At 50.4% G+C, this 11851-nt stretch overlaps 1 protein-coding gene and 3 non-coding genes across 5 annotated transcripts; all 4 read left to right on the top strand.

Annotated features, from left to right (window-relative positions):
* The first annotated feature begins 727 nt into the window (after window positions 1-727).
* Window positions 728-11835, top strand: PABPC4 (poly(A) binding protein cytoplasmic 4). 2 transcript variants are annotated; one of them, XM_072355318.1, is made up of 16 exons: window positions 728-842; window positions 1634-1857; window positions 5502-5695; window positions 5857-5972; window positions 6449-6588; window positions 6844-6938; window positions 7525-7662; window positions 8250-8345; window positions 8837-9109; window positions 9390-9477; window positions 9649-9768; window positions 10263-10390; window positions 10511-10604; window positions 10719-10849; window positions 10942-11041; window positions 11489-11835. In XM_072355318.1, the coding sequence occupies exons 1-15, from the start codon at window positions 793-795 to the stop codon at window positions 11026-11028; spliced, it is 1974 nt and encodes a 657-aa protein (XP_072211419.1). In that variant the 5' UTR covers window positions 728-792; the 3' UTR covers window positions 11029-11041; window positions 11489-11835. The 2 variants fall into 2 exon arrangements, with proteins under 2 accessions (XP_072211419.1, XP_072211420.1); XM_072355319.1 differs by lacking the exon at window positions 728-842 and adding an exon at window positions 1212-1329.
* Window positions 7960-8090, top strand: LOC140261868 (small nucleolar RNA SNORA55). Its single transcript, XR_011905781.1, has one exon. It is a non-coding gene; the product is annotated as a small nucleolar RNA SNORA55 (small nucleolar RNA).
* On the top strand, window positions 8613-8741 carry LOC140261869 (small nucleolar RNA SNORA55). Its single transcript, XR_011905782.1, has one exon. It is a non-coding gene; the product is annotated as a small nucleolar RNA SNORA55 (small nucleolar RNA).
* Window positions 9875-10002, top strand: LOC140261870 (small nucleolar RNA SNORA55). The gene has a single exon (XR_011905783.1). It is a non-coding gene; the product is annotated as a small nucleolar RNA SNORA55 (small nucleolar RNA).
* Window positions 11836-11851: the final 16 nt, after the last annotated feature.

Here is an 11851-nt window from a genome sequence, read left to right as displayed (position 1 = left end):
GTGTAGTGCAAGGGAACATCCCCACCAGGAACGTCGCTTGTGGTGGCTGTTCCCGTGACTTCTTACTTTGCAAACCAGTGCATGAGTTGAAATCAGCAGGGATCCTGTAGCTCTCACCCTGAGATTGGCAATAATCCACGGCTTGAGCACAACTCGTTTCATTTAGCTCCCAGCATCCACAGAAACGCCTTGGGATGCGCCGAGACCAGACTGCGGGGCTGCCCTCTGTCTGCTGACCCTCCGTGAGCAGAACCAGAGTCACCTCTCAGCTCCACGCTGCTGGGAAGTGCTGTGCCCGGAGCTGCAGCTGAGAACAGCCCCTGTTCAGCGGGGAGGATCGTCAGCGATCCCGGCCATGAGAGATGCTGGGAGAATTTCCCGGGGAATGGTGAAAATTCAACTTCCTTTCCCATAACTCGTTCTCACTCCAAACCGCCCATAAATCCTCGCTTTAAGTGCTGCGTTGGGAATTGCTGGAAGGGAGCGACTGCAGCTGCGACGGAGGAAGGCAGCATCCGTCTGGAAGCGGAGAGAGCAATAATGGGGCCATTGAGCACAGCCAGCCCCGGTGCCCGGCTGCCCGACACGGTGGGAGGTGGCGGGGGGGGTCCAGCCCCGCATGGCTCGGATCTGGGAGGCGTTCACCGACAGCCCCGCGGGCTGCAGGGCTGAAGCAAAGCAGGGACGGCGAGAAACCACTTCCTGCGTGCCGAAGATCAGACGGTGGGAGGGCATCGCTCCGGGCCGGCGGGGTTTTGTCCCCGCAGCAGATTGCAGCGGTGGGATCTGTGGATGGATCTGCGCTGCTTTTCCCAGGGTTTTTCTAAGGCTGAACGTCTCCGGTAACACATCCCGGCAACTTTTGATCTGCCCTGTAGGGGAAATCCCCGAAGTCCCCCGAGCATCCTTGTTCTTCGGGCTAAGAGCACAATAAGAGCCCAAGGGAATCAGGGCTGTGGCTGGTGCGGTCTGCCCAGGGCTGTGGGTGGCACACAGCGATGCTCAGCCCCTCACCGCTCTGCAGGTCGGCACCCGGCGGCGCTGAGCTCCTTCCCGTGCCGGTCGCTCCCTTCGCGCCGCGTTGCGGTGCCGCTGCCCCCTGCCGGCCGTCCCGCAGCGGAGCCGTCCCGAACCGGCCCGGCAGGGGGCGCGGCTCCCCCGGCGGTCCTCCGAGCCGCAAGGCGGCGCTGCGGCGGAAGTAGCGCTGTAGGGGCCGCTCCCGCCGGGCCCGCCGCCTCCTCCCCGCCGCAGGGGCCCCTCGCGGACCGGCCGGCTATAAAGGGGAGCGCGCCGCGCGCCGCCCCTTCTCTGCCCGCCGGGCCGCAGCGCGTGAGTGGGGTCGGGTGCGCGCCGCCCCGGGACGGGGGGGGGGGAAATGCGGCCCGGTCCGGTCCCGGCTGCCGCGTAGGGCTGCGGCCCGTCGGGGCCGGTTGTGAGGCCGAACCTTGCGGGGACGGTGCGGTGTGAAACGCTGGGTTGGGGCGGGTGTGGATGTGGGAGGGCCGCTGTTGTGGTCAAACGGCCTTACAATGTCCCGGCCGGGCTGTGAGCGGGGCCGGGAGATCCGGGCTGTGAGCGGGGCCGGGCTGTGGGCTGGCCCTCGTCTCGCCCTGACCTCCGTCTCTCCCCGCAGACGCCCCATTCACGCCGGAGCGGTCCGTGCGATGAACGCGGCGGGCGGCAGTTACCCCATGGCCTCGCTGTACGTGGGCGACCTGCACCCCGACGTGACCGAGGCCATGCTGTACGAGAAGTTCAGCCCCGCGGGGCCCGTGCTGTCCATCCGCGTGTGCCGCGACATGATCACCCGCAGATCGCTCGGCTACGCCTACGTCAACTTCCAGCAGCCGGCGGACGGTACGCGGCGCGGCCGGGTGTCTCCTGCGGTGTCTCCGGTGCCTTGTCCCCCTCCCTGCCGTCGGCCCGCTGTGTCTGTGCGTCTCCAGCAGCCGCGGTGGTGGAGGTGGCCTCACGTGGTGGAGGTGGCCTCACGGCGTTCGAACATTCAAACGCAGCTGGCTCGTTGGAGTGTTTCTGTATCACTGAAAGTCCCCGAGTTTGGAGACGTGGGTTTGGTGCAGCTCATACAAGGGAGCAGTCTGTACCGTGTTCCCCTTCGTTCTTGTGCAGGTTTAGGCTGTTAATGTGGTCTTCACGTAGATGGTGCTGGTAGAAGAGCCTGCATGCAGTCAGCCCACGTCGGGTGCTTTTCTGCCCCAACCCTCTGGCTGCTCACCTGCTGGCACTTCAGGCCTGGGAGAGCTGATGGCTGCTGTACAGTCTGAAGTGCTGTTCTTGAGCTGGTGGGAAGGGTTCACTGTGCAATGCACTGTGCTGTCTGCTGTGCAGAATCCATGCTGCTTTACTCTGGCCATATTGTTTTTAGTAGTTCCATTTGGTACCTGGTTAAGTAGATGCTCCAGTGCTAAAGCAGTTGGAAACATGAAAGATGGGGCAGAAAAGGTCATTGGGAATGTGTTGGTTTTTTTTTCTGGAAGAAAAGTAGGTCAGTGATTTCTGCCCTCGTTTTGGGAGCCTTTACTTGTTGCCTGGTGCACATTTCTTGCTCTTTGCTGTGATTTAGCAGTCTCTATATATAGACAGAACAGACAGGAGTGGACGCTTCCCTTGGATTCAAAATCAGTTCATAACAGCCCAGACTTGACCAGCCAGTAACCCCTCCCATAGCCTGCGACTGGCCGTCCTGCCCTACGGTTTTACAGAGAGCAGAGAGCAGACTTCCACAGGGTAATACACACGTTGCCTTCGGGTCAGAGCCTTCACAGTGTGTAGAAATGTCATCACAAAGCTGCGCTCCTACAAGCCAGCAGAGCCTCTGAGCTCCCAGCTGATTTGATGTGAGCTGATTGTGACTGTGCCGTCCTGGCCGCTGTCCTCTTTCCCAGTTCAGAATGCCTTCTGTGCTCTGAAAGTAGAGAAGGCTGGTATCACGCAGGTGTGATGTTAAAAGGGAAGAGTAGCTCGTTGTAAATGCTTACGGTATCAGGAAAAAGCTCTCAAATAGGAAGACAGCTGGCCTCCCCATGTGCTTCAAGGTAAACTTTTATGGTAATAAATAGGCGCGAGTTTAGGGGGATGTTGCATCATTCTGGGCTCCAGGAGAAGCAGCAGACATTTTAGGAAGTCCCAGTACACGAAGTGATACTTTGACAGAGTAACTGGTGTCCTGTTACTGGTAGGTCTTACAAGGTCAAGTGACTTAAACCTTATCTTTGAGTTACTATTGGGAGGGAGAAATACGCAAACTCTTCTGCCTCCACAAAGAGACCTGTCAGGAAGGTCCTGATGTAGCCAACAGCGGCATGAAAGAGGGTAGTTTGTATTTCCTGGATACCTTTGGTGGAAGTGGGAGTGCTTTGTAAGCGAAGAGTTGCCATATCTTAACCTTTGGGTGGGAAATAGGATTCTCTCCGTACTGACTAGAGAAGCTGAGCTGTTTACAAGTCAGGTAGCAGCCAGAACTTTGCTGTTCTGTAGGGCTGCCAGGAGATCGCTGTAATCGTACCCTGAATTTCTGTGTTTCCAGCTAAGCTGGTTCAGGGCTTGCATTTTCCTTGTTTTTTTCTCGGCTGACGGTGTGATGCTTTACCCTGGCAGGGGCTATTTTTGGACGTGCATTGCCTGATGGGCTGCGGAGAGGTTATTTTTAGTGAAAACGAGCTCTGCTGCCTTCAATTGAGGTTCTGTGGCATGGGGAGCAGTGAGTGCTCAGAGCTGGGTCTGTCCCGATCTGATAGGCAGGTTAAGGAAACGCTTTGAAGTTCCAGCTGGTTCAGACTTTGCCACGGCTGTTAATATTTATTCATCTTAACTGTAAGTGGAAAGAAAACAAACACATTTCATTTGGGGAAAAAAAAAAAGCTCAGTGTCCTGTTAAATGTGCTCCTCGTGCAGTTGCATCCAAGAAGCATTTTAGCATTTGAGTGTATTTCAAGCAGAGTATAATACTGCTGTGGAATGGCTACTTAGATCAGTGCCATAGCATCTGCTTATGTATGTGCTTAGAAAGCTTGAAAGAACCAGGAGCAGGTTCATAGCTTGCCTATCTCAGTAGCTGCTGCACAGCATTTCAGTTCCCTCTGGTTGCTCGCCACTGCTTCATCTGCTTGGCACCTTTCAGCAGGAGCTCTGTTTCTGCTGCAGATGGTGTATATACAGCTCGTTTGTGTCCTTGCCAACGCATGCTTCTGGAGGACCTCTCCTTGCTATAAATAAACACTGCCAAATTTGACGACGTGCACCAAGTTGCCTGCTGAAGTGCCTACCAGGAGCTGGCTATGGAGACAGCCACAGGATTGCATTGATTCAGAGTAGCAGCTGAGGAGTCATTTTAGCATAGCAGTTAATTGGATGTAATGCTTTTAAATAGCTATTGGAGCAAACAGAGCCCTAGCATGTAAGATTTTTCCTCCTGAGATGGTTTTTGTCTTAATTCTGTAAGTCTCTCTACTTCAGTAATGAGATCCAGCAGAACGTGTTTCACAGTAGGGGTTGTGTGTAAAGGACTGGGGAAAAAGAGACGGCAGCACTTCAGCTTAGAAAGTGGTGATAGGAAAAGTCTTCAAAGCAGGTGGGAAAACTCTTAAGAAACTTTCATGCAGTAATTCAAACTGATTTTGAGGTAGGGAGTGCAGGAGACTTCTGTAGGCAGTGCCCCACTGAGGATTCTAGAGGGAGTGCTGTGGGATGCTCCATAGCTACTCATCACTAGCAGGATATCTCTTGAAAGGAGAAGGTGTTTGTGTTGGCATTTTGGTTGAATTTGCTGCCCTGAAATGACATCAGTAAGTACGACTGGGTGATGGTGGTGTGGAAGAATCGAGCCAAAGAAATCTGGAAAACTTGGGTTCTGCCCTGTTAATGTTCCTTGGTTTTAATGCATATGCATCCCTTTCTTTCCCTGCCTCGTGCTGGGAATTAAGTCTCTCTTTCTCTGCTGACTCCATGTTAGGAGCGTTTCCTGACACAGAAGAGTCACAAGCATCTGAATTTTATGAACAAGATCCTAATGAGTGTACGTAATGATCCTTTTAATATGTCAGTAGGCAGCAGAAATAGAATCATGACGAGGGGGTTCAGTGTGGGCTGGGATGGCAACGCTGAGGTTTTAAAGTTGAGGCAAACACTCCCCTGTTCATCACGTTGGGTATCGGGGCTTTTTTGCAGTTTCTCTGTTCTTACCGTTGCCTTCAGACTGAGAAAACTGGGAATCATTTTGTGACCACAATCGGTGGGGGCCGAGTTGTGTCCTTCCCTGCCAGCCGTGTGTTTGTGTGCATGCTCCATCTCTCACCTGTGACTCTTAAAGTACTACAATGCCAGTTCATCATAGATTGTTAAATCAGAAAGTAGTCGTTGGAATTGATGGCCCATGTTATTGCCCCAAATATCTCTGTAATTTTATTTCAGTTACCACTCATGTGATGGAAACCTTTATGCTTTAACAAGCCATACAAACCTGTTCTGTGCTTCTCTTGCAGCTGAGCGTGCTCTAGACACCATGAACTTTGATGTGATCAAAGGAAAACCCATTCGCATCATGTGGTCTCAGAGGGACCCCTCACTGAGGAAATCGGGGGTTGGGAACGTCTTCATTAAGAACCTGGACAAATCCATTGATAACAAGGCGCTTTATGACACGTTCTCAGCGTTTGGGAATATTTTGTCCTGCAAGGTGAGCTGTGGTTACTTTGTCCAGTCTGCTGTAGTGGTGACATGATCACGCATCCAGTGTAGGGAGCAGAAGTGGCACCTGTCACCAAGTGGGGAAGGGTGTCTCTTGAAGGCAAGATGTGCGTTCCGAGATCTGATGGTTGGGTTTCCTTCCACTTCTAGGTGGTGTGTGATGAGAATGGCTCTAAGGGCTACGCATTTGTGCACTTTGAGACCCAGGATGCTGCAGATAGAGCCATCGAGAAGATGAACGGCATGCTGCTAAACGACCGCAAAGTGTGAGTGTCACAGCCAGCAGCAGCAGCGATCGCATGAACCGTGATGCATCTCGGTATTAACAGGGACACACAAGGTTCTCCTGGCCCAAGCCTTGGCCTGCTACCTCTCCACTACAGGGCTGGTGAGTGACCCTGCCCAAGCCACGGCCTGCTCCCCTTCCATTGCAGGGCTGGTGGTTTCCCTAACCAAGTCTCGATTTACTCCCTCTCTGCAAGTGGGCTGGGTGGGTGTCTGGCCAGTACTCTTCACTGCAGAGCTGGGTGGGCATCCTAGGCTGCTGCTTTTCGCCATAGGACAGGTGACTTTTCTGGTTGGTCTGCGGCCTGTTTGTCCTTCTGTTCTCATGGCACCCTTTCTTCTCCCTGTGTCTGGCTCCATCTACAGACTCATTTTTTTTCGCCTCACTGCAAATTACATGCTGGTTTTGCCTGTTTGATAACGAGTTCCTTACTGTAATCTTCATTCTTTCATGCAGATTTGTTGGGAGATTTAAGTCTCGTAAAGAGCGGGAGGCTGAGCTGGGAGCCAAGGCAAAGGAATTCACCAATGTGTATATTAAGAACTTTGGGGATGACATGGATGATGAAAGACTAAAGGAACTCTTCAGTAAATATGGTAAATACAGAAACTCTTAATGAGACCGTCAGTTTCATGTTAATTTAACAGTGCTGCTACGATCTACTGGGGTCACTTTGAGGCTGATGAATTGGATGAGTTGAGGTGTGGGTAGTAATTCTGTCAAACACTGGACAGGAGGCAGAGAGCAGTCAGCACATGAGTGAGGGAAGAAGGCTAGGGTGATCGTATGGAGCTTAATAGTCTTGAAATAGTCTTACATTATATTTTACTAACCGTGTCCCTTGGTAACAGGTAAGACTCTGAGTGTTAAAGTGATGACAGACCCCACTGGAAAGTCCAAAGGCTTTGGCTTTGTAAGCTTTGAAAAGCATGAAGATGCTAACAAGGTATGACCTAGTGTTAATGCTGCCTGGGTGTCTTTGAAGGAGAATTTACTTTGCTTACCATAGAAGCAGGTCGAGATAAATTTCTGCCTCAGATGTAACCTCTTCTGGATGTGGAGGCTTGAAGCCATTTGCACGTCACTACGTTGTTACCTTACTTCAGGATTAAGCTGACATTTCTCGGATTTCTAGATGCACACAGAATACAGTTGTATAATCAGAACGTTAATTGCTGAACAAGTGCTCTGATGGGCAGCTTAGGGAGCGAATGTTCTTGGAGTACTGTTTTTTGAGCATCGTTTGTTATTATTTGACAGTAACTACAAGAAGGGTGGGGATACATTCACAAGTTCCTGTTGTTAGTCCAGCACTAATGGTAAGGTTGTCAGCATGGTCTCTCCTGATAACTTAGTTTATCTTTAATTTGCTGATGTTAATCAGGAGCAGTGCAGAGTTATTGTGGCAGTTTTAGTTTATTGGCTAACAAACAGGGAGAATACAAGGTGAGCTTTGGGCAGCCAAGTTCTTAGCAGGATCGGCTGCTCTTTTGTTTTAGCACCTGACAGTTTTCTTTGACCCCTCTGTCCAGGCAGTAGAAGAAATGAATGGGAAGGATATCAATGGGAAAATGGTGTTTGTAGGCCGAGCACAGAAGAAGGTGGAGCGCCAGGCAGAGCTGAAAAGGAGATTTGAACAGCTAAAACAAGAGAGAATCAGCCGGTACCAGGTGAATAGACTGTCCCTTTTCTGAATTTAGGTACATTTCCCATCTACTGGTAGACTTAAAAGGCATTGATGAGGCAATTGTCCTGTGATATATCCTGAGAGTTCAAATTTTAAGGGTGACCCCATGGTATTTGGAGGCAAAGGAGACATCTGTACATGGTCTTCACAATAAAGGTGGATACGAGCAAAGTCATGCAGTCATCTTTAATTTCATGTGGGCATACTTAAAAGTATGGAAAGAGATGGCTCGACTCTATAATGGTTTAGTTTCCAGCAAAATTGTGTCATACCAGAGATTGCATCTGAATCTTTCCCACTCCTTGCGATGTAGTGCTGGACTGGGGACACATGATGCAACAAGAAAGCAGAGGAAATCCAGACAGGCTCCTTCACTGCACTGGGGTTTGTCTCTACACCTCTGCAACATCTATTGCCATCAGTCTTGGTGGTAGGACAGTAATGTCCTGCTAAGTTAAGAGGTTTTGTACAAACGACAGCTTTGGCAGATGGATGCTGACAGTTGATGTGCTTTAGATTCTCTTTATTACTGTAGGTTTCTTAATTCCCTTACTGTTCTCTACCTTTTAGGGAGTTAACCTGTACATTAAAAACCTAGATGACACTATAGATGATGAAAAACTGAGGAAGGAATTCTCACCTTTTGGGTCAATAACCAGTGCAAAGGTATCGTGGGGCTTGGGGATTTTGGGATTTTAAGGCCTGAAGAAGGAACTGTTACTTGACAAAGGACTGAGGGGCAGTTTGTATATCCCCAGATTGGTGCAGTCATGAGAATTTTGGACTAGTAAATAGGCACCTTTCCTTGGGTCTCATCACGATTTTACTGATAACTTGTTTAATTCCTCATCAGAAGTGGGGGGCAAGAGGTGGAAAACATGCCATATTCTGCTTCTTGGCAAGCAGGCATTTCTCCATGTATGATTAGAGGCTGCACCTAATCTTTCCCATTCCTTGCTGTGCAGTGTGAGCCTGGGGACGCATGGTGCTGACAGAAAAGCAGAGTGAATCCAGACAAGTGGTTCTTCATTGACTGATTGTCTCTACACCTCTGCAACAGTTCTTTCTTGAAATCTGATATTTCTCTATGGTCAGAAATAGAGATTCTTAAACTGTTCCTGAAATGTTGCTCCACTGGCAATTGGTCTTTACTGCAGGTGATGCTAGAAGATGGACGGAGCAAAGGGTTTGGCTTTGTCTGCTTTTCCTCTCCAGAGGAAGCTACGAAAGCTGTGACGGAGATGAATGGTCGAATAGTGGGCTCAAAGCCACTCTATGTTGCACTTGCACAAAGGAAAGAAGAGCGAAAGGCTCATCTAACTAATCAGTACATGCAGCGCATTGCCGGGATGAGAGCCTTGCCAGCCAACACAATCATTAATCAGTTCCAGCCTGCTGCTGGCGGTTATTTCATGCCTGCTGTGCCCCAGGTAAGCTGAGCTTAGTTAGTGTGGTTTTATGAACATTTTAGCTGTGCTTGGGTGTTGAATTGTTCAGCTGCATTCATCTTATTGAGTCTTTCTTATGCCCATAAGCAAGCAACTCCTAATGGGGAGTGCAGTCAGTGGAGTTAATTGTGATGTTCCTGCTGCATGCTCTCTTAATTGGAACTGGGTGTTGAGTCTGGGGCAAAAACTGCCAGAACGTGTTGTAAACGGTGCTTGTTGTCCACTTAGATGTTGCCTTTGAACTTGTTTGGTCTCCCTCCAGGCTCAGAGCAGACCCACTTACTATGCACCCAATCAGATGGCGCAGATGAGACCCAACCCACGCTGGCAGCAAGGGGGAAGACCTCAAGGTGATCACTGCTAGAGACTGATTTGGTTGTATGGCCCTCTGGGTTGTACTTTCTGACAAGAACAATGCATGCTTTCCTTTCTGCGCACAACTTTGGCTTGCTTCCTGGAGCTGAGTATCCTGACTTGCCAGTCAGTTCTGGTCTGAGATTTCCTCTCATTTCTTCCATCAGGCTTCCAGGGGATGCCAAATGCCATGCGCCAGTCTGGACCACGGCCTGCGCTGCGCCATCTGGCCCCTGCTGGCACTGCTCCTGCCTCTCGTGGCCTCCCTGTTTCTGCCCAGAGAGTCGGTAAGCTGTCTGGGGATGAGGCTGCTATTGAGACTTGACTTTTACTTCCAAAGGTGGCTGTCAGAAACAGATAACTGAAGGCCACCTGGAGCGAGGGGCAGAGACAGCACCCGAATCTGTCCTGTTCCCTGCTGTGCAATGCAGGTCTGGGGGCAGTTGGTGCTACAGCACAGCAGCAGAAATCCAGATGGGTTACTTTCCATTTGTTTGGAACTCATCTCTACAGCAACGTTTACTGCTCTAAATAAGGCTGTAGGTTATGGGTATTGTTCTCAGGGCATCCAAATTTTGTTAGGGAGTAACTAGAAAGTACCTTAAATGCAGAATGTAGAATAATTATTTTCTGGAATATCCAGTTGTAATTTGGAGACCAGTTCCTAAGCAAATATTGGCCTGTGCAGAGCATAGTTTGAATTTAGCAGCAATTAAAATACCTCAGGTTACTTGCTGCACATTCCTACACGTGGTTTTGATCCTTCTCTCTTCTCTTGCAGGTGTTACCACTGCGGGACAGAACTTGGCTCCTCGTCCACCTGTGGCTGCTCCTGCTCCCAGGGCAGTTCCCCCTTATAAATATGCCTCAAGTGTCCGCAGCCCACACCCACCCGTGCAGCCTTTGCAGGTAACACGAGGATCTGTGCCTGAAGCAGCTGCAGGCCAACAGGTTTTATGTGCAGCTGAAGAGTTTATGCAGAAACAGCACAGCATCTGTTTTTGCATCCTCCTATCTGCCTTTCTATAGGCACCTCAGCCTGCAGTACACGTGCAGGGACAGGAACCACTAACAGCCTCCATGCTGGCTGCTGCCCCTCCCCAGGAGCAGAAACAGATGCTGGGTAAGTGAAACGCAGGTTCTTCCAGATTGCATTTTACCTTAGAAATGTCCCCAGGTTTCACTGATACCTTCTAAATTAAAATTGCTGTCTGAAATCCTTTTTTTTTGTCCCTAGGAGAACGTTTGTTCCCTCTTATTCAAGCTATGCACCCCAGCCTTGCAGGGAAGATCACAGGAATGCTGCTGGAGATTGACAACTCAGAGCTGCTGCACATGTTGGAGTCTCCAGAGTCCCTCCGGTCAAAGGTAAGCTGCCCCGTTCCCTTGGGTGGGCCAAACTGTGGGTCCCTTTGGTTGAGGGGGAATTCTTACTCACTGTCTCGTCTGCCTACCTGGAGGTGGAGGAGGCTGTTGCAGTGCTGCAGGCTCACCAAGCCAAGAAAGAAGCTGCCCAGAAGGTGGGTGTGGTTGCTGCTACCTCTTAAGCCAGGAAGACTGGTGAGTGTCTCAGCCCTCAGCTTCAGTTCAAAGCTTTACTTGGTAAATAAATCAAGGCAGTTCTGAGTGTTGTTGGTCTGGGAGCGTGTCTGATTTTAGCCAGTTCTTCAAAAGTCTTTTTGATTGAGCGTCAGGAAGGTGATGCATGAGTTAAAGTGTTCCTGTTAGTTGGCACGTCATGGAGGGATAGCAAATGGAGATGAGTTGTGGCAGTGCTCCTCTAGGAGGTAAAGTGGCACGGAGATGCTCTGTTCCCTTCAAGGTGAAGTGCTGTGCTGTGCCCATTCCTTGTCCCGGCGGCCGTCTGCCTGTAGCACACATTGAAGGGCTGCTGTCAGGGTGTGGGTCTGTCCAGACAAGCATTAAAAAGGAGCCAGCTCCAGAGTCCTGGCACGGGGCTGAGTTTGGCATTGCACGGCAGGTAACGTCCTCCTCCTTCTCCTGTAGGACGCACAGGAGCCAAACAGCCCCTTGGCAGACATCAGCTGTTTGCAGCACCTGCAGGACTCGATGCCACGCGCCGTATCACGTAGTTCTATTGCATTTTATAAGTTAACCCTTGGAATCGTACGGAGCCAATTGCAGCTCGGAGGGTCCGAAACCCGGACGGAGCTCGCGAGCTTTTCCTTGTGATCAGAGTTTGAGTCTTTTCTACGCGGGACTTTGAATGTTTCTGGTTGATGAAATTTTGTGGTTTTGGTTTTAACTGAACGGCCCAAGTTTGGAAAGTTCTGGAAAATCTTTTGTCAATGGAGGAATAAAAACTTTCTCAGCGTTTGTGTGTCAGTTTTCTCTTCAGTTTGGGCACTT

This window comes from Excalfactoria chinensis, chromosome 22 (assembly GCF_039878825.1).
Source record: "Excalfactoria chinensis isolate bCotChi1 chromosome 22, bCotChi1.hap2, whole genome shotgun sequence".
NCBI classification, from domain to species: domain Eukaryota; kingdom Metazoa; phylum Chordata; class Aves; order Galliformes; family Phasianidae; genus Excalfactoria; species Excalfactoria chinensis.
The sequence above is the reverse complement of the archived record's forward strand: the minus strand, read 5'-3'. Positions and strand labels throughout refer to the sequence as shown.

What these genes read in the sequence shown, in the direction of transcription:
- PABPC4 (XM_072355318.1), top strand. Translation starts at nt 793, where the DNA reads ATGGATCTGCGCTGCTTTTCCCAGGGTTTTTCTAAGGCTGAACGTCTC. An exon ending in TCATGCCTGCTGTGCCCCAG is followed by an intron (nt 9,110 to 9,389) that starts GTAAGCTGAGCT and finishes GTCTCCCTCCAG; the next exon opens with GCTCAGAGCAGACCCACTTA. An exon ending in CACCCGTGCAGCCTTTGCAG is followed by an intron (nt 10,391 to 10,510) that starts GTAACACGAGGA and finishes GCCTTTCTATAG; the next exon opens with GCACCTCAGCCTGCAGTACA.